General features: G+C 53.7%; 1 protein-coding gene and 1 non-coding gene across 2 annotated transcripts; one reads left to right on the top strand and one right to left on the bottom strand.

Moving 5' to 3' along the window:
* The first annotated feature begins 420 nt into the window (after positions 1 to 420).
* Positions 421 to 527, top strand: LOC128566083 (U6 spliceosomal RNA). Its single transcript, XR_008374379.1, has one exon. It is a non-coding gene; the product is annotated as a U6 spliceosomal RNA (small nuclear RNA).
* A 14,564-nt stretch (positions 528 to 15,091) lies between these two features.
* MRGPRG (MAS related GPR family member G) lies at positions 15,092 to 15,949 on the bottom strand. The gene has a single exon (XM_053560050.1). The coding sequence runs from the start codon at positions 15,947 to 15,949 to the stop codon at positions 15,092 to 15,094; it is 858 nt and encodes a 285-aa protein (XP_053416025.1).
* Between the last annotated feature and the right edge of the window lie 4,835 nt (positions 15,950 to 20,784).

Below are 20,784 nucleotides of genomic sequence, written 5' to 3' on the forward strand. Positions count from 1 at the left end.
TATTGGAGAAATACAAATCAAAACCACCCTGAGATATCATCTAACCCCAGCAAAAATAGCCCACATCACAAAATCTCAAAACTGCAGATACTGGTGTGGATGTGGAGAGAAGGGAACACTTTTACACTGCTGGTGGGACTGCAAACTAATACGTTTTTGAAAGGAAGTATGGAGAGACCTCAAAGAACTCAAGCTAGACCTCCCATTTGATCCTGCAATCCCATTACTGGGCATCTACCCAGAAGGAAAAAAATCCTTTTATCATAAGGACACCTGCACTAGACTGTTTATTGCAGCTCCATTTACAATCGCCAAAATGTGGAAACAGCCTAAATGCCCACCAACCCAGGAATGGATTAACAAGCTGTGGTATATGTACATCATGGAATACTATTCAGCCATTATAAAAAATGGAGACTTGTGCTCGCTTCGGCAGCACATATACTAAAATTGGAACGATACAGAGAAGATTAGCATGGCCCCTGCGCAAGGATGACATGCAAATTCGTGAAGCGTTCCATATTTTTAGTGGAAACACTTATTTATAGTCATCAAAAATAGCAAAATAAAAAACCCATTTGGAACCTGAAAAAAAAAAAATGGAGACTTTACATCCTTTGTATTAACCTGGATGGAAGTGGAACACAATATTCTTAGTAAAGCATCGCAAGAATGGAGAAGCATGAATCCTATGTACTCAGTTTTGATATGAGCACAATTAAGGACACGGTGGGGGTGGGGGAAGGGAAGAGCAGAGAGAGAGGGAAGGAGGGAGGGGGGTGAGACCTTGGTGTGTGCCACACCTTTTGGGGGCAAGACACAATTGTAAGAGGGACTTTACCTAACAAATGCAATCAGTGTAACCTGGTTTCTTGTACCCTCAAGGAATCCCCAACAATAATAAAAAAAAAAAGTTGGAAATTGGGGTAGAAAATGCAGCATTGGCTCAGCCCCTGTAGCTCAAGTGGCTAAGGCGCCAACCACATACACCAGAGCTGGCGGTTTCGAATCCAGCCAGGGCCTGCCAAACAACAATGACAACTACAACCAAAAAATAGCTGGTGTTGTGGCAGGTGCCTGTAGTCCCAGCTACTTGGGAGGCCAAGGCAAGAGAATCGCTTAACCCCAGGAGTTGGAGGTTTCTGTGAGCTGTGACACCAGAGCTCTATCTCAAAAAAAAAAAGCAAGAAAAGAAAAAAGCTAACAAACATAGGGAAAAAATGCTCATCATCCCTATTGGAGAAATGCAAATCAAAACCACCCTGAGATATCATCTAACCCCAGCAAAAATAGCCCACATCACAAAATCTCAAAACTGCAGATACTGGTGTGGATGTGGAGATTAACATTGTTACTGGAGTTAACAATGGCCGTTTACACATCCAGCAACCACCAGCTACCTGCGCAAAGCTGTGCCCACAGTGGCTCATTTAATTCTCACAAAGACAGTGAGCCAGGCATGACTGCTGATGTCATCTCACATGTCATAGACAGACACTGCAGGCTTTGTCCAGGGGCACGCAGCAGGGACACATCTGGGCTGGCCATGAACCCAGGTCCCCTGGGCACCACCTTCACCACAGGGCCCTGTTGCCTAGTGAACTAACCTAGTCTCACTCGGCCCCTTCTCACGCTGTGGACGAATTTTTCCGTCAAGGGTCACGTCCAGGGCTGGTGACAGGCTTCATGTAGATGGCCCTGCCCAGGATGTTGCTTCCTTGACGGTCTCAGGCTCCACGCCCCGTGTGCTGTCCCATACCTCCCTCCTAGCCCAAGGTCTCCCAGAGCCAGGGTGGGCCCACATCCGGGCACAGAGGGCTACAGCCCAGGGCCTCTCCCAGCGGCCTCATCAAAGGTCCTGTGCTCAGGGCTGCCCTGGTTTAATTGGTCAGCAGACATCTTGAAATCACTGGTGTCCAGGACCCCTGACTGGCCCCATAGCCTGGGTCCTATGAAGGGGCAAAATCCAGGCCCAGGTTGAGGCCAGGAAGGCTTCCGTGGCTTCAGCTGCCCATCGGCCAGCCCCAGGGCCTCTGTTCCAACTCCTTGTTTGTCTCTGAGAGTTGGGGGAGCAGAGGCCACGGGGTTGGGCTCTCTGCCATCAGGGCGGGGAATGCAACAGGGCCAGCCCAGGGACAAGACCCTGGAAGCAGATCACCCCTGCCTGGGGGCCAGAGCAGCAGAGGACAGGGACTGCCTGGAGGGGCCAACAGGGGGTGGCAGGCCAAGGCCTCACTGAGCTTATGTCTTCCTTGGCCCCCACCACCTTCCCCTCCCCCACTAGTGGACAACCTGAGGACTTTCAATTTTTTTTTTTTTTTTTTAGAGACAAGGTCTTACTTTGTCACTCTCGGTGGAGTGCCATGGCATCACAGCTTACAGCAACCTCCAGCTCCTGGGCTTAGACAATTCTCTTGCCTCAGCCTCCCGAGTAGCTGGGACTACAGGCATCTGCCACAACTCTCAGCTATTTTTTTGTTGCAGTTTGGCTGGGGCCGGATTCGAACCCGCCACCCTTGGTATATGAGGCCAGCGCCCTACTCACTGAGACACAGGCACCACCCCTGAGGACTTTCTAGAACCCACATCATTCACATCATTCCTTGGCTTGGAACCCTCCTGCTCCTGCTATCTTAGGGTCCACCCTGAACGCCCAAGCCGGGGTGCAATGCCCTCCATGGTCTGCCCGATGCCAATCCCTTCAGCCTCATCCCCATTAGCGGCAGGACCTCCACCTCAGGGTGGTTAAGTCCTCCCACGAGTCCCCAGCCTCTCCTTCCATCCCCTCAATGCCACTTTCACAACCTCGGAATATCTCTGCTGCCGCTGCAAGGGCTTCTAAAGAGTTCTGAGGCAGTGTGGTTGTGTTTGGGATGAGGCAGGAGGGAAGAGCCCAAGTCAGACAATAGCCTGTGGCTTGAAGGAGTGCCCTATGGTGACCTGAGAAGGCCCTGGTGTCTCCCTACATCACCAGATACCCTCAGAGCAGAGGATGGTAGGAGAAAATGGGACCTGTGGTCTCAACTCTGGACTCTCCATGGCCTTCCTAGGGAGCTGTGCCTGCTGGCCACGCTGCTGTTAGTACCCAGAGCACAGCAGGCTTCCTCAGGCCTGGGACCCCCAACCACATTCAGGACTTCACAGCACGAGCTGATGCTACCTGATGCAGGAAAGGGGACTGTCTCTTCCGGGCAGGTGGGCCATTCATCTGTGGACCAAACCACGGATCATATGAATGCCAGCAGGGAGAGTGGCGGCCGTAGGCCTCCCTCCTGGCCTCCAGCTGCTGTGGGGCAAAGGCTGACCTTCCCCAGCATCTGTGAGTGTGAGCCCCGCGGTTGAAGTCTGAATAACTGTCACAAGTCTCTGGAGGGCTCATATTCCCATTTGACACTTGGAGAAGCAGGATCTCTGAAAACCAGGCAGAGCTGGAAGGAGGGAGCTGGGATTCCCACTCGCACCCATTTCATCCCCCAGCGACTGCACCGAGGGGGACTGGCAGGAGTCTGGTCCAGCCTCTCTGCCCCTTATGTGTCCCCAGGAGGCCTGTGGGGAGCTGGCCCTCCTTTCTCAGGAGCCTCAGTCCAAAGAGCTGACGTCCCTCCTTCCCCCCACACCAACAGAGACCCTGGGCTGTCTGAGGGACAGTAGCAGGCCACGGTTTTGGCCAGAGGCTGGCCTTCCCTAAAGGTGTGTCCGGAGAGCTCTGCTCTCTCCAAGGCCCTTCTGGGCCCATGTCCTGCACCCAAGACCCCCCTTCATGATCCCATGAGCACCCAAAGGCTCCTCAGCCAGCTCTAGAGACTGGGAGTCTCAGCTTCCTCCTCCACTCTGCCAGGCAACTTCAGGTAGGAAATTTAGAAATATTCCCTTTTGAGTCAGTTTCTTAAAGAAAATAATATTGAGCAAGAGAAGCCAAAAGTCAAAGGCACAGAAGAGGATGAAAAGATGCTTCAGAAGTGACCTCACAAGGGAAGAAGATCTGTTTACAGGTGCTAAGTCTCTGCCTGCAGGGTGTCCCTGCGCGTGTCCCCTCACCACCTGGTGGCAGCAGTCGGGTTGTGGGAGCTGCACCGGAGGAGGGAGCAGGGCACCGGGACAGGGGTGCAATGCAGCATCCCAGCCCTGTGGGCACCGCTGCCCTGACTCCCCATGGAGCTCCCAGGCTGTGCACTGCTGGGGCGGGTGGGCGAGTCGGGTGCTGGGCACCGCCCAGGGAAGACTCTACACTCCGGGGAAGGGGCTGCTCCCCAGCCCTCTCCTCCTCAGTCCCAGACCCCAGAGCAGCCTCCGCCGCCTCACACTCTCCAGGCGGGCCGGCCAGTGGGACTCACCGTGCAGCAAGGCATGGCAGCGAGGCTGGGGTCCCTGCTCCAGGATGGTCCTCGCAGCACCGGAGCTGCTGGGCTCTGCAGTTCCTGTGGGCTGTGCACTGAGCTCTGCTCAACCAAGGGCTCAGACCCTGTCCGTCCCTGCCCTCCCAGGCTGACAGCGAGTCCTGACGTCTCCAGAGTATCCAAGACGTCCCAGCCACTGGCAGGTGTTTTGGGGACTAATGGCTCCAGGCCAGGGACTAAAGGGTCACTGCAGGAGACAGTGGCCCTCAGAGAGTGCTGAGGAGATGCTTATCCCAGCTACACCCACCCCTGCCCTGCGCTTGCCTGGAGGGAGGCCGTCCCTTTCCACAGGACCGGCACTGCAGCCGCCTCGGTGCCGGGCAGACCTGGTTGCAGCGGCAGCCTCGGTCGGTTGCTGTGCAGCCGGGTGTTACCTAACTCCTCCGAGTCGCTGCCGATCCGGGCAGGTTGTTCAGGGACTGCAGAGGGGAGCACACAGCCACAAAACACCACAGAGCCCCTGTGACCTTCCACGGCCCCTCACCTCAAAGAGAGGGGGCAGAGCCTGAGGCACAGAGACAGAGCGCAGCCTGGGGTCACACAGCACGTGAGGGGCATCAGGACTGAGGCCCATTTTGCTGTGTGTTCCTCCCCCATCACCCAGGCTCCAGCTCCCTCCACACTCAGACCTGCCCAAGGGAACCCCTGTAGCTTTGGGGAAGAAGGACCCCTGAAGATGGGCAAGAGAGCCCAGGCATCCAACACTCAGGGGCTCTCAGAGATTGGGTGTGTGGGGGGTGAAGTGCCCCTCTCTCATCCTGGCCTCCACTGGGGGCAGCTCTGCCTCCTACCTGACAGCCCAGGACAGGGCCAGCCTCTCCTTAACACACTTAGCTCTGCTGCTGGCCCAGATTCCAGGCAGTAAGCCTCAGAGTGTTGCCGGGAGTCGCCACAGCCGCAGAGTTGGGGGCTTCAAGGGCTCCGCAAGGCAGCCTGGGCACCTTGCCCTGCCCACCCCGGCGCATAGCCACATAAACATTATGCTCGGACCACTCCTTTGCTTGGACCTGTCACATCAAAGAGGTCATGCCCTGGGCTGGATTGACACACTTTGCCACTGGCTGGACAGGTGACCTGGCTTTTCTGTGCCTCGGTTTCCCTGACCTCATGGAGATCAGGGAGGCAGGTCTGTAAAGAGATGTAGCCCATGGGGCCAGTGCTCAACAGGCACGGTGATGGTTTTTTCTCTCACTGGACCCTCACAAGAATGCTCCCTGGCAAGCATCAGGGTCCCCACCTATAGATGTGGCCCCTGAGGCCCATAGACTGGTCCTGGGTCACTGCAGGAGAGTGGCTCAGAGGACGGCGAGTCTGGGGGAAGTGAGGAACGGCAGAAGGAGGCCACTCTGTGGGGGCTGGGTGACAAGCCTGTCCCAGTGTCATCTGTCCTATTCACTTTCATCTGGCATTCTAGGACATTCCACACGCACCAGGCAGGGGCAGGGACTCCTGACACTTGCTGCTGAGAAAGCCTGGTAGATCCCTGCTCGTCCTCTCCCTGGTCTGGCACAGAGAATGCCAATATGATAAAAGCCCTGTCCATTGAACAGGGCCCGAGGGGCCAGTCAGAACCTCCTAGATGCTACCAATGCTGCAAAGAGGAGTGTTGTCACCCCTGGCGTCCCATCCACAGGGAAGGGGGACAAGACTGTTAGAGAAAAATCACCCGCTAGCGACAAGCTGGGGTTGTGGTTCAGGCAGGTCTGAGGGCAGAGGGCTCAAAGCATGCACAGAGCAGCCCCTAGGTTCTATCTTCTCTGACTCATGACAACTATCAGGTCTTGGGATGGAGAACTGTCCTGATGTGGCTTCTCCTGGCCTGGTGAGAAGCCCTCACTGGCCCGGTGGGGACTGAGGCACCTTGAGTTTCTGGGGGAACAGAGAAAACCAGCCAGTCTGAAGAACAGAGGAACGTAGGAGAGTCATTGTTATTTTGGTTTCCTTCTACTGAAGTGGGCACATTTTATACTTTCTGGGGGAGGGAAGAAAACCTGCTTCAGAGAACCACAGGGTCTGGCAGTGGCCCTTAATCAGGCTGCATGTGGCTGGGGAAATTTTCATTCATCAGGGAATTTATGAGTCTGAGCCAAGGGCAAAAATTCTAACTGTTCTTCAGGTGCCCTTCCTCCCTCTTCCCTCAGCCCTTTCTCTCTTCTCTCTTCCCCACCTTCCTCACCCCTCCCTCCTCTTTCCTCCCCTCCTTCTATTGGCCACTGCATGCCCAGCAGGCCTATACCTAATCCTGGGAATACTGAGTTAGGAACACGGTGCCAGACCCCTGTGCCCACCTGAGCGTGAAAACGAGCAAGTCCACTTCTGAGGGGACTGGTGTCAGGGAGGATATAGAGAATGTCAAGGTCAAATCTGGGGGGTTTAGAAACCTGCCAAATGGAGGAGACTGTTGTGTACAGGGGGCCGGGAAGGGCACCTGGGGAAGGTGGCATGGGGCAGACTGTGAGCGAGGTGTGGATTGTGGAGGAGGAGGAAGAGTGACAATGGTGTTGATGGTGATGATGGTGGTGACGGTGACAATGGTGATGGTGTGAGGAGAATGGTGACGATGATGATCATGATGATAATAACAACAGAAATGAATGCTGTGTCAGGCACCTGATGTGAGGTGGCATTGCCAACCCTGGGCTCTGCTAGAGGCCTAGTTGGTCCCCTGCTCCCTGTGGGCATGGAAGCTGGAATGGTATTTAACCTCTAAAGCCTTCTCGTCACACTTCATGGTTCCTGGTCAGCTCTGGCCACAGCCCACATGTAGGATCTGACATTTCCCTCTCTAATTTGGTGGGTCAGTTTATTCTGGCATACCTCCAAAGTGTATCTCACTAATGGTGGAATTTCAGATGCTGAGAGGAGCATTGGAGGTGATATTTTGGGGTGGGGAGTAGACTCATCCCCACATCTACTCCTGCAAGGCAGCCCTGTGGGTAAGTTGGCCCCTGTCCCTGTGTACACACTAGGCAGCCTCTAAGGAGATGCTATGAGGAGGAGGCCTTGCCGGGATGGCCTTGCTCCATCTGTGTGCTCCAGGCTCCCCACCGTGTGGCTGCCAGGTGTCTTCTCTCTGCCTCTCTGCAGGTACCTGCCTTCCTCCTGCAGGGAAGCCTCTTCCAGGACATTAGCCTGGCCACAGCCCACCTGCCACCCCCTTGCCAGGAGCCTGTCACACATTTATCTGGGCCAGGACTGAGGAGTCCATCTCTGGTAGACTGAGCCCACCTGGTTCCTTAGGGCCTGTGAGGCTTAGACACGCAGGTCCTAGTCATAATCCGAGGGGCATGTGGCCCAAGCATCACAGAATTGCTGTCACCTCTGTCAGAGCAGGCCTAAGAGTGACATCCTAGCTCCCAGCCCCTGCTGGGTATGGCTCTGCTGCTGTCCAGCTGACAGACTTAGGTAGGCTCCACCTGCCTGGACCTCAGTTTCTCCATCTGCACAATAATGGGGTCCAGACTGGGGATGGGGGCCGAATTCTCCTCCTCTGGGCCAGGCATTCAACCAACATGAAGAACTATTCATCACTTTCACAAAGAAACGGGTTCTCCCATCTTTCTAGAAACATGAGGCTCCTGGGTCTGTTTGACCCATTCTTACAAAAAATGGAGGCCAAAACTTCATTCACTTTCATCTTCAAACTAGAAATCAACAATGTAGTGTAGTGATGGGTGGCATGGGACTCAGGGTGATGGCAGAGGAGGGGCTGTGGGAGGAGGCATGCTTGCTCAAAGTACCAGCCTCTCTCCAGCCCCTCTTTTATTGCCAGTTGGCAACACCAGTCAGGTCCTCCAGCCTAGAAGCTAGAAATCTGGGTGTTTATATGAAATATTCTAACTTTTCAGTGCTGGCAATTAATTCAAAAAGCTTTTGATCACTGTGAATGCCAGCCAAGAAGCACATCTGTTGTGCCCTGTTGGTTCTGCCTGTGAGTCAGCAGTTGTGACCTCTGGTCCTGAGGGTGACCCTCCAGGGCCTGCCCTTGATGGTGATGCATCTGGTGATCTTTCCATCCAAACATGGTCTCTGCACCTGCCAGAGATCCCAGGTGGTCCTGAAGTATGAAGGTCCTCTGTGTGGAGAGTTAGAGGAGATGGGCCTCTTCTCAAGCCCCCGCCCTCCCTGTGGCTGATGATGATGAGCAGACGTGGACAAGTGGGGCTCTGGGAAGCACTGGCTGCTCAAGTTCAGACAGTGGATTCCAGGGTGCAGCTCAAGGGCAGGAAGGGAAGTCGCTCAGGGTCCCCTGCCCAGGGCCAAGAGCAGATCCAGCATCCATTTTTCTGTAGACCTCAGCCCCTGCTCACCGTATAGGTGCTCACAGAAGGGAGAAATGAATTCACTGGCCAGAAAAGGCACCATTTGACAAGGAGGAGAACCCAGGAAGGCGTTCAGAGACCCATGTGCTAGGCATCAGCCTAGTCTGTCGCTGGTTCCCACCACTTCACCTACACGTCATAGACCCATACCACCCTTTCATTTTTTCTGACCATGACCAACATCACCAAAGGCCTGGTTTATGCCAACTTTGTATAATGCTCTCTCTGTGCAGAGAACTATCTCATTTAATCCTCATTCTGTGATATATCTATGAACCTTGCAAACCCTGGGGGACACACTTATTTTGAAACTCAGAATTGTTATAATTCTTTTCACTTTAGAAAGGGTAAGATGAGCCTTGGGTCTAGTAATAGCACAGTAGCTGGTATCAAACCAAACTCCTGCTATTGAATATCTGAAGACTCTTAGAAAAAATAAAAAGCAACTGTTCAAAGACACAGGAGAGTAAATACAGGTAGAAACTGGAGGAGATTCAATCTGTATTAGTTGCCTTTGGTTGCTGTACAAATGACTACAAACTCAATGCCCTAACACAACACAAATGTATTACCTAACAGTTCTAGAGATCAGAAGTCTGAAATGAGTCTCACTGGGCTAAGTCAGGGTGTTAAAAGGGCCACACTCCCTCCCTCTGGCAGCTTCTAGAGTCCACCTGCTCTCCTTGGTTCAAGGTCTCTTCCTCTCATCACACCACTTCTTTCCTCCTTCACCATGTCTCCTTCCACTCCCCCAATCTCCTGCCTCCCACTTACCAGGACCCTTGAATTGCCTTGGGCCCACCACACAATCCAGGATGATATCTCCATGTCAAGGTCCTTAATTTAATCACACCTGCAAAGTCTCTTTGCCATGTGTGGTGACATTCACAGGTCACATCGATTAGGGCATGGTATATTTTGAGGAGCTTGTTTTAGCCTACCACAGCATTATGTTTATAGCTGTGGTATCTTCTTAATGGAGTGACCCTTTTATCAGAGAATGTCTTTCTCTCTAGGAAAAATTTTTTTACTTAAAAAATCTATTTGGGCACGGTGACTCATGTCTGTAATCCTGGCACTCTGGTAGGCTAAGGCAGGTGAATTGCTTGAGCTCACAAATTTGAAACCAGCTGAGCAAGAGTGAGACCCTGTCTCTACTGGAAATGAAAAACTGAGGCAAGAGAATCTCTTGAGCCAAGAGTTTGAGTTCACTGTGAGCTATGATGCCACAGCACTCTACCAAGGGCAACAAAGTGAGATTCTGTCAAAAAAAAATTATTTGGTCTGATATCAGTATAGCCACTCCAGCTCTATTTTGGTTATTGTTTACATGGTATATCATTTTACACCTTTTTGCATTTAGCCTGTTTGTGCCTTTGAATCTAAAGGGTATCTCTTCCCATCGCCCCATGAATGGATTAATAAAGTGTGGTATATGTACACTATGGAATATTATGCAGCCTTAAAGAAAGATGGAGACTTTACCTCTTTCATGTTTACATGGACGGAGCTAAAACATATTCTTCTTAGCAAAGTATCTCAAGAATGGAAGAAAAAGTATCCAATGTACTCAGCCATACTATGAAACCAATTTATAGCTTTCATATGAAAGCTATAACTCAATTATAGCCCAAGAAGAAGGGGAAAGGGAGGGGAGGGTATAGGGAGGGTAATTGATGGGCCCACACCTATGGTGCATCTTACAAGGGTACATGTGAAATTTACTAAGTGTAGAATATAAATGTCTTAATAACTAAGAAAATGCCATGAAGGCTATGTTAACCAGTTTAATGAAAATATTTCAAATTGTATATAAAACCAGCACGTTGTACCCCATGATTGCATTAATGTACACAGCTATGATTTAATAAAAAATAATAATAAAGGGTATCTCTTACAGGCAGCATGTAGTTGTATCATTAAAAAAAATCCACTCTAGTGATCTATGTTTTCCTATGGAGTGTTAACATATTACAAAGGGTGCGGACATCTTTGTAGGGGGAGTATTTAGCCTACAAGAGAAGATTTAAAAGAAATTTTCTTTTTTTTTTTTTGTTGCAGTTTGGCCGGGGCTGGGTTTGAACCCGCCACCCTCAGCATATGGGTCCAGCGCCCTACTCACTGAGCCACAGGCGCCGCCCTAAAAGAAATTTTCTAAGCTGCTAAAGAACCTAGAGATTAGAACCTTCTTGAAGTAGAAGGAAAGACAATAAAGACAGGCAGAAATTAGTGAAATAGGAAACAGGAATACTATAGAAAACCCCACAAAAAAGTTGATTCTCTGAAAAGGTCACCAAAATTGGTAAAGCTCCAATAAGAATGATCAAGAGAACGTAAAGTGCACTAGCAGAGCCTGAAGGAGACGCCAGGTGGGTCTGATGACAGTGCGGGGCCATAGGGAACAGCCCACATGCCTTTACACTGACAAGTTCAAACTCAGATGAAATTGACAGACTACTCGAAAAACAAAACTTTCTGAAACTGACACAAGAAGAAAGAGAGAAGCTGAATAACCCTATATGTGTTAAAGAAATGAAAATTGCATTTTAAAGCCCTTTCATAAAAACCCAGTTGGCCACTGGTGAAATAGTTCTGGTCTTACCCAAACTTTTCCAGGGAATGAAACAAGGGGGAGAAACTCGGACAATCCAAACCTGGATAAGGACGTTGCAACAAAAGAAACAAGAGACCAACATCTCTCATAAACGTATTCACAATACCCTTATCGAAGTATCAGCAAATCAAACCTATCGGCATATTAAAAAGGATAATACCCCGTGACCAAATGCTGATTAGGAACACAAATTAAGCTAATTTTCCCATCAAGAGACTGAAGAAAAAAACGTATAATCATCTTAATCATCATCTTCTGAAGATAGAAGACAGTTGATACAGTTTAATACCTATGTGTGACTCGGACAGCTAGGAACAGATGGGAGTTGTATCAGTGGTGAGGAACAATACAGTTCGTGTCTGTCCTGTTTCCGTCTCCTCGCCGTCTCCAGAGTCGGGGTTCCTTACACATCATGACACTGCTGGCTCGCTTCTGTGCCTTAGCTGCCCTGCTCTCTGTTTCCCCAGAAGAACCAGCACTACCACTCCTTCCAGCCTCTTCTCAGACCAACCTCACTGCGCTGGAGACAGTAACCCCTTCCTCCCCACCCCGTCCCACCTCCTCCAGGAAACCTCCCCTGCTTTCCAAGTGGGAATATGGGACTCTTCTCTGTACTTCATGAACATTAGGGCACTGGATGATTTGCCATCATCTGGGACCCCTTCCAGCAAAGGGGACACTGAGCATACCCTGGCAACAGAGATGAACTGGGAGTGTCAAGGGTCTAAGGCCTTTATGCACCCTCAGAACACTGTCCTTGAATTTTGTTGTGTCTGTCCCTTCTGTAGACATCAAGCTTCCTGGGGACAAAGGCCATACCTTGGTGGGTCCACATTTCGAACCCCAGGCCCAGTGCCCAGCATGAAGCTGGCTTAGTGATGTTTCTGGACTCAACAGGAGGGTGTGGCCATAGGAGGCAGAAAGCTGTGGCTGGACTCTGCTGTGGTAGGCCGGGCCCCTCGTCTCACCATCTACTCAGGCATCAGGTCAGCAGCAGGATGCAGGAGGCCAGGAAGCTTCCAGAACCCAAGACCAGCCTGATCTGACTCCATTTATTTGCATTGTATCTTAGCCATATAATTTATTAATTTGACCATATCATTCATTCAATCACCCACCTATACATCTATCCACCTGTCTATTCATTTGACAAAGACTTGCCCATCCCCTTTGTCCAGCCAATCCCAGGAGATGGCAGAGAACAGGCTGCTGGCCCTGCGTGCTCATGGAGACCACCTTCCAGTGAGAGACGTGATGGTAAACAGGCAAACACATGAGTGAGTAACGAGGGACTGGGTTAGCCTGAGCTGGGCGGGGTGGGAGGATGCTCCAGGCAAGGGGCCAGTATAGGTGCTCAGACAGGGCAGGTGCATGCCAGAGGAGTGGAGAATGGGCACCCCTGCCAAGGAGGCTTCAGTGTCACAGAACAGGATAGACAGTCACAAGGACAGGCCCCAGTGACTGAGCAGGATGGTGCCAAGGGCAAGGATGCCAGAAGGCAGCATGGTAGGTGTGCCAAGGTCAGGGCAGGAGGACACCCCTGCTGAAGCAGGCGGGGGGTGCATCTGACCTTGAAGGCCAGGACAGGCTTGTCTTCTGCTGCAGCCTGGCTCTGACAATCCTGGCAAGGAGACCTTGCTCTGACTCCTTTTTCAGACCCAGGCTCTGAGCAGTCAGCTGAATCTCTGCAGGTCACCCAGCCAGAGAAGAGCCAGCAGGGTGGGTCCCTGCCCCTCCTGGGCTGGACTCCAGGTTCTTCTTGTGTCTACCTGGACTCAGACCAGCCCTGGCACAGCCTTGCCCCTTTTCTTGGCTGAGTTTCTCCAGGACCAGGGTCAGACTTGCTCATCTCAGGACTCAGGCTGGTGTTCCCAGAGCGCAGCAGTGGGTACTGGGGCAGAGGCCCCCACACTCCCCATCTGTCTAGACTGGGCTATTTGCCACATGACCAGATGCTGTCAGTCTGGCTGCCCACCTGTCCTTGGCCAGCTCACAGATGAATGGCCCATGGGGGACCCACAGCTATTTACTGTGGCTGGAAGGATGGGCTGCTACGTAGCTCCCCACTCAAAAACTGCCCCACCCTTATTCCATTTCCAGGTCTCCCAAGGTCTTGTGTGAAATGTCACGGAACAGACAACCCTCCCCACCCCAACCCCCTGAGCCCATGCACTTAGACTAACAGTGTTCCCCACTCTCCACTGGAGTGTTCTCTGTCCTGAGGGGTGGTGTGGAAAGAGGGGACTTGGCCAGAATCAGGTTCATCCTGGGAAAAACCAGCAAAGGAAGGAGTCTTGGGTTAGTGGCTCCAGGAAGTTCTTCTTCCCTTTTTTTTTTTTTTTTTTCTGTCCCCTGGGTAGAGTGCCATGGCATCACAGCTCACAGCAACCTCAAACCCTTGGGCTTAAGTGATCCTCTCGCCTCAGCCTCCCAAGTAGCTGGAATTATAGGCATCCACCACAACACCCAGCTATTTTTAGAGACGGGGTCTTGCTCTAACTCCTGAGCTCAGGCAGTCCACCAGCCTGGGCCTCCCAGAGTGCTGGGATTACAGGAGTGAGCCACTGTGCTCAGCCTTTACTTCCCACTTTTTAATGTTCTTTAAAATTCCCATAATGAGCAACATGTTACTTTCCTAGTGTGAGAGGATCAACTTCACTCAGCAATTCACAGGAAATTGTAAAAGGTGCCAGGTTTCGCATAGCAACTATAAAATTTCTTTATTTTGGTAAAAAAAAAAAAAAAGGAAATTTCTGTAGGTCTTTATGGAAAAAATACATGACTGGAGCACTTTCCACCAAATGTGTCTCCATCTGGGTAGAAAAAGTTTTGATAGTTTATCTTTTTAATGTTTTAGGTAGGGTTTGAATGTTTTAACACAATGAAGTATGTTTTTTAAACATAATTAAACATGACTTGTACCTTGGAAGACGATTTGTACTTTGAAGTTTGCGATCACTTCCCATCCCCTGTCCCTTCTCTCTCTTTCTGCAGTGACCCTGAGGGCCAGGCTGGATAGGGTGCCTGGGAGGGCCTGGGAGGGCCTCAGGTGAGTGGAGAGCCAGGTGGGAAGGGGGCTGTGGCCCGGGGTGCAGTCAAGAGCACCCAAAGGGCCTGAGTGGGTGTGGGGTGCACAGGCCAAGGTCCGCACCTGTGCAGCTCTGGTGGAGCTGGGGTTGATTCTGTGCAGAAGCAGCACCATCTGGTGGCCACTGCTGGTGACATCAGGCCTCTAGCTGTTCCTGAAAGATTGGAGAGGGGTCCATGGAGGTGGTCACCACAGGGTAACAGGATGACAGGCATTTTGGGGGAGGTGTGAGTGGGTGATAGAGGGAGGAGTGAAGGGTTCAACCATCCCTCTTCAGTGAAACGGTGAAGGCATGACCCTGGAGGGCACGAGGCATCCTGGAGGCCCAGGAGCCTGGACCCTCAGTTCCAATGCATCCAGCCCCTCTCTGGTTCTCTCACGTGGGGCACATGGGTGTGTCCAGTGGGGAGGAGCAGGAGTGGGGATGTGGGTGGGGTGCACGTCCTCACCCTCGTTCGAGGGGTATTCTCCTCTCCCCGACCTTGCCCACTGTCTCTCAGCCTTGTTTCTGGGCTTCCTTTGTGCTTCCTAAAGGCTCAACAGGGAGGGTGGTCAGGACCATGTTGCTCCACCTCTGTGTCCGGCCCTCCGGTCCCCAGAGCAAGAGCTAGAAGGTGGGTGAGGTGGGTGTCCCCTGGCAGGCCCTGTGGGATTGGAGACTGGCAGCCACCTACACACGGCCCAGGGGTAGGGACAGCCCCTGCATGGCCTCTTCCCCCAGGGCCCTCTGCAGAACGGCCTGCAGTGGCTCCCGTTTCCCGGGCTTCCGGCCGGCAATGAAGTAGAAGAGCGGTTTCCAGCTGCTGTTGATGCAGGCCAGGAGGGTGGCCAGCAAGGGGAGCACGGGCAGGATGTCAAGCAGGGTGCGAAGGCTCCAGTAGATGACGAAGGGCAGGCCGCAGAAGAAGAACAGCAGTGTGGCACCCAGCACTATGCCGTAGAAGTGGGGACGCTGGTGCCCCAAGCAGCAGGCCACCCAGATGAAGAGGACCAGGCCAGCCGTGCAGGCCACACAGGCCAGCGCCAGGAGCCAAGCCACACTGGCCATGTGGTACCGCAGACAGGCCAGCAGGCGTTTGCCTCTGCGCAGCAGGCCACAGGTGTCAGCGGGCACCAAAATGACCAGCAGGGTCAGGGCCCAGCCCAGGGCGCAGAGGACCGCTGAGGTGTGTCGGGGCCGGCAACCCTGGTAGCAGCCTGGAAAGAGGTCGGAGAGGCAGCGCTCGGCGCTGAAGGCCGCCAGCAGCCAGAGCCCCGCGGCAAAGCCCAGGAAGGTGAGCACGAAGTACAGCGTGTCCTGGGAGTCCAGGGCAGCCTGGACCACGGAGAAGACCACGTGGCAGGCCAGGAACAGGAAGTCCGCGGTGGCCAGGTGCAGCAGGTAGATGGAGAAGGGGCCCTTCTTGATGCGTAGGCCAAGGTGCCAGAGCACCAGCCCATTGCCCACCAGCCCCCCAAGGCTGACGGCCAGGGTCAGGTAGAACACGGCGCTGGTGAAGGTTTTCCAGAGGCTGAACAGTCTGAACATCCTGGTGGGCTCGGTGGGTGCTCCCAAAAGACCCTGCGAAGTGGGTACATATGTTGGCCACAGGGGTGCAGCTCCAGGGCCGCCCTTCCAGAGTGTGACCTCACCAGCACCCAGCCCTCAGAGCTCCAGGTATGTGCCTGAGATATCAAGCCCCCGGGGGGGCATCAGGCTCTCCTGGCAAGTAGACCATGAGGCAGCAAAGAAGACCCCTGGCCCCCCTGTGGGGAGGGGCAACACTGCAGAGTCCACCCTGTGCTAGGCATGCCTCTGCAGGTAGAGTGACACCTGCGGGGACCCTGCACACAGGGGCTGTCCCCTCCTCTTCTAGCAGAGCATGGTCCCTACCCCGAACCGGTGTGCAGCTCTCTCCCCACCTGAGGGTTTCCCACCCTAGGAGGTCTCTAAAGGTATCTAGTGTTGCACCCCAAGGACACTGTCGTATAATGGGCAGAAGTTTCAGGTGGCCTCAGGAGGGGAGACAATGTCGGGTGGGGGCATGGGAAGGCTAAGGGGACACCAGGCTCCCAGTCCACCCCCAGCCTGGCAGGGGACTCCAGGGCTCACACTGCAGGCAGGCAGTGTATATGGATGCTGCTCTGAAGACTTGAATCAGGGCAGGGGACTTTGGTGATGGGTTACAGAGCCACCAACACAGAGAAGACGTGGACACAGAGTTTGCTCCTGGCCTCAAGCAGTGAGAGGCCATGAGTCCTGGGAGACATTCTCAGAGCCAGAGGGACTGGCTGGGCCTGTCCTGGTATGCGCCCCCACCCCTGGCCATCTCTATGCTCAGCTCTGACACACAGCGGAGGGGCATCAGGGCCCCAGGTGTGTGGGCTGCCAGACAGAAGACAATGGGAGAGAGACACAGAGGGAGGCAGGGAGAGGGAGAGAGAGAGAGAGAGTTGGAGAGCTACAGGAACAGATGAGAGACAGAGACAGAGATATAAAGAGAGGTAGGGAGAGACAGAGAGAAGCAGAGGGAGAGAGATGGAGAGATACGAGGAAAGACTAACAGACACAAACACAGAGAGACCAGAGAGAGAGAGACACAGAGGAGGGGATACAGAGAGACAGAGGCGCAGACAGACACAGACAGGGTAGAAAGAGACGGGTGGGGGACAGCACACACCTTGCCTTCCCCTCTCGTCCCCTCCCCACCCCCACAACTCCCCACCTCCGCCCTGACCCTGGCCTCGCCCTTCCTAACACTTTGCTCCTCACGTGGAGCCTTCTGCGGCTCCCTCAGTCCACTCCGAGCTTTCCTGCCTCACTCCCCAGGATGCTCGCCTGGCACCCTTCTTTGCGATTGTCCTCGTCCCAAGTAGTGGAGTGCAGGCCACCCCTGCAGGGCACATGAGCCCAGCCCACAGGCTCAGATGTGGGGCCTTGGGCCCAGGGCAATGGAGACCTCAGCTGGGCTCTGATGTTTTGGTGGTGGCCTGGGTACAAGACCCAACCACTCTGTGGGCCCCTCCCCGAGGCTTACAGAGGGAGCTAACTGGGCTCTCCAGCCCCTGGTGGTGGGGCAGGGTGAGCTGTAGAGAGGGGTGGGCATGCCCTGTGTGGCACCATCCTTGTCAGAAGGGACACACCTGCCCAGGCCACTCCAGCGACCTCAGGCTCCAGACCTGAACACTTTCCCTCTCAGCCTCTGCTTCCCAGCCCATCCCACATACCTTCCTTTCCCCATCAAGTCCCCCCCAAAGGAAATCCTAACATCTATGCCCTCTGGGTGCCAGGCTAGGACCAGGGGCTCTGCAGAGGGCAGAGGGCAGGGATGCCTTCTCACCTGCTGACCGGACTGTCTTGCTCTCCCTGCCCTTCTCTGCTCAGAGCTGAGCTCATGGCCCAGGGTTCCTCCCTGGCCCTAAATCCTCTCGTGTCCTCTGAGGCTCAGCTGGCCGGACTAAGGCATCCCAGGCCAGTTCCCTAGAAGTGGGCGGGTGTGCTTCCCTTTCACAGGAATTGTAGAGATGAGCTAAAACGGGGATGTTGTTAGTGTGGTCAGCCCTCCCCTTCCTTCTCTCAGGGGAAACTGAAGGCACGCACACGTCCCCCACCCTGTCTGCTGCATCAGATGGACTGGACCACACCTCCCAGCCCCCAGCTGGGCAGCTCCTGGTGACCTTTGGTTTGCTGCAGGCACGGGAGGGAGAGCAGGGGCTGTGGGCACAGGCCTGGCTGAAGCTCCTGGCCTGAGAGGATGACCTGGTAGCCTCTCTGTGCCTCAGCTTCCCCCTCACTGGACTGACAATTTACAGACAGCTTTGTGCAGCAGGTGCCCAGGCATGGGCCGGCTCCCACGAGGAGTGGCCAGATCCGCGCTCCTATAGGTGGTCTGCAGAGGTTACCTGCCCACCCCAGAGGGGCCCCCTTGCCATCCCTCCACCTGCCTTGGACCCTGGGCTCTGAGCCATCAGCAGATTCTTTGGGGTTAAGACGTTTTTTCAAGTGTTGCACCCTGAGATGTCCCTAATGAGAAATTTTCTTTTTTGTGGACTGAGTTCTCTAGTTCTGGATGCACAGAGCACTGCAGTCCAACAGGCCAGCAGTGGTTGGAAGGTGCTGTCTGTGGCCCTGTTTCAGAATGAGTCAGACTTTGCACAAAATCACGGACCCTGGGTAAGCACTTCTTCCATCCTGCCTGTGAGGTTCCAGGCCAGGGCCTGCCCTTCTCCATCCCCTAGCTGCTCTGGCACTTTGCTTTCAGTGGCTCACATCTGTAATCCTAGCACTCTGGGAGGCCAAAGCGAGTAGATTGCTTGAGGTCAGGAGTTCGAGACTAGTCGGAGCAAGAGCAAGACCCTGTCTCTAAAAAATAGTGGGGCATTTGGCAGGCACCTATAGCGCCTACTCAGGAGGCTGAGGCAAGAGGATTGCTTGAACCTGGAAGATTGAGATTGCTGTGAGCTATGATGCCATGGCACTCTACCCAGGGCAACAAAGTGAGACTTTGTCTCAAAAAGAAAAAAAAAAAGAAAGATGCAAAGTTTGTGTGGCCCACAAGGGCCCAGGGAATCTGATTTGCATGCCCCTGTCTACAGCTCTACTAAGACACTGGACCTTGGTGGCCTCCTGGACCCTGTATGCTCACCCCCTCCTTCCCACCAGGCCTCTCCTCCAGTTTCTGTTAACGTAGCCCCCTGGGCTGAGAGCATCAGCAGGGACCTTCTGGATGGCCTGGCCCACCAGGGTCAGAGGGTAGGCCCAGCTTCAAGGACAGGCCCTAAAGCTGGGCGGAAGGGGCATGGTCAGGTGGTGGTCTTCCATCTCAGGTCAGGTATGAGACAGCAACATGTGTAGAGGGCTTCCCCTGCTTGGGGCATTTGGGGTGAGGTGACCTAATTTCCTGAGTTACTTACTATCAGGTATTTTATTTTGAGACAGACTCTCACTTTGTTGCCCTCAATAGAGGGCCCTCTTGCCTCAGCCTCCCAAATAGCTGAGACTACAGGCACCTGCCACAATACCCAGCTGTTTTTTAAGAGACAGTCTTGCTCTTGCTCAGGCTGGTCTCGAACTCCTGTTAGAATTACAAGTTTGAGCCACCATGCCTGGCCTCCTATGGGGCACTTTAAACAGGTCTGGTTTGGAGGCAGGGTGGTGTGACGCTCAGAAGACGACTTTCCTACCTTGTCAGCCTTAGGTGGGCTCAGGCAATAACCAGTGTGGTTTCTCCTCCCTCAAACTTGCCCACCTACTAGGCCATTCTAGAAGGTAATGGCCAGTGTGGTGGCTCATGCCTGTAATCCTAGCACTCTGGAAGGCCAAGGTGGGAGGATCTCTTGAGGTCAGGAATTGGAGACCAGCCTAAGCAAAAGCAAGACCCCATCTCTACTAAAAACAGAAAAACTAACCAGGCATCGTGGTAGGTACCTGTAGTCCCAGCTACTTGCTGAGGCAAGAGGCTCTCTTGAGCCCAGGAGTATGAGGTTACTGTGAGCTGTGATGCCACAGCACTCTACCCAGGGTGACAGGGTGAGAGACAAGGTAGTGATTAACTGCTCAGCTCCAAGAGGAGGAGGCAGGCCACACCTTGGAGCCATAGCCAGGCTACAAAGGGGAGCAACAGCTTGGCCAAGAGGTGGAGGGAGCCAGGGCTGTGGGCAGGGTCTCCTCCTTTCAGAGGGAAGGGTCCGTCAGGTAGCCTAAGTGGGTTTAGGAAGGGCTACTTTGAATAATTTCAGAGCTTGGGAATAGGGGCTATCTGTGGAAGTCCAGTGCCTGGTCCTGGGGTGATCAGGGCATGGAATAGTGGCCCTGAGCATGGGAGCCCACAGAGGAGGTGAGGAGAGAGCTTTGCACCCCACCAGGGTGCATTTGAAAGGCAGCTCCTGAGTTCACTGCCCCTGGACTGGCTGGCTTGGGAGGACTGTCCCTGCAGGTCTAAAAGGCCCCAGATGCCAGAGCTTCAGAACACAGAGAACAAGGCCAAGTTAACACAGGGAGCACCCTGAGCTGGCCCCAGGGTGCCCCCTAGACCCAGCTAACACAGGGAGCACTCCAAGCTGGCCCCAGTGCACCCTCTGCATCCCTCAGTTAACATAGGGAGCACCCCAAGCTGGCACAGGGTGCCCCCTAGACCCAACAGAGAGCACTCCCAGTTGGCCCTGGGGGGTCCTAGACCTGGCTAACACAGGGAGTACCCCCCCCCCCGAGCTGGCCCCAGGGGGCCCCCTCTGCCTCCCTCTTTCTTCCTTCCTAGGTTGGGGTCTTGCATGAGGCTCCCAAGGGGCTGCTTGCTTCCTCCTGCCATGGAGAGTGCTAGGTTGGGAGAAACCAGACTCCCTAGGAGGTAAGCCTTGGGCTCTGCTGCCTCAGGGCCCTGCTCC

The sequence above is a fragment of the Nycticebus coucang genome, chromosome 14, assembly GCF_027406575.1.
Source record: "Nycticebus coucang isolate mNycCou1 chromosome 14, mNycCou1.pri, whole genome shotgun sequence".
In the NCBI taxonomy this organism is placed as follows: Eukaryota; Metazoa; Chordata; class Mammalia; order Primates; family Lorisidae; genus Nycticebus; species Nycticebus coucang.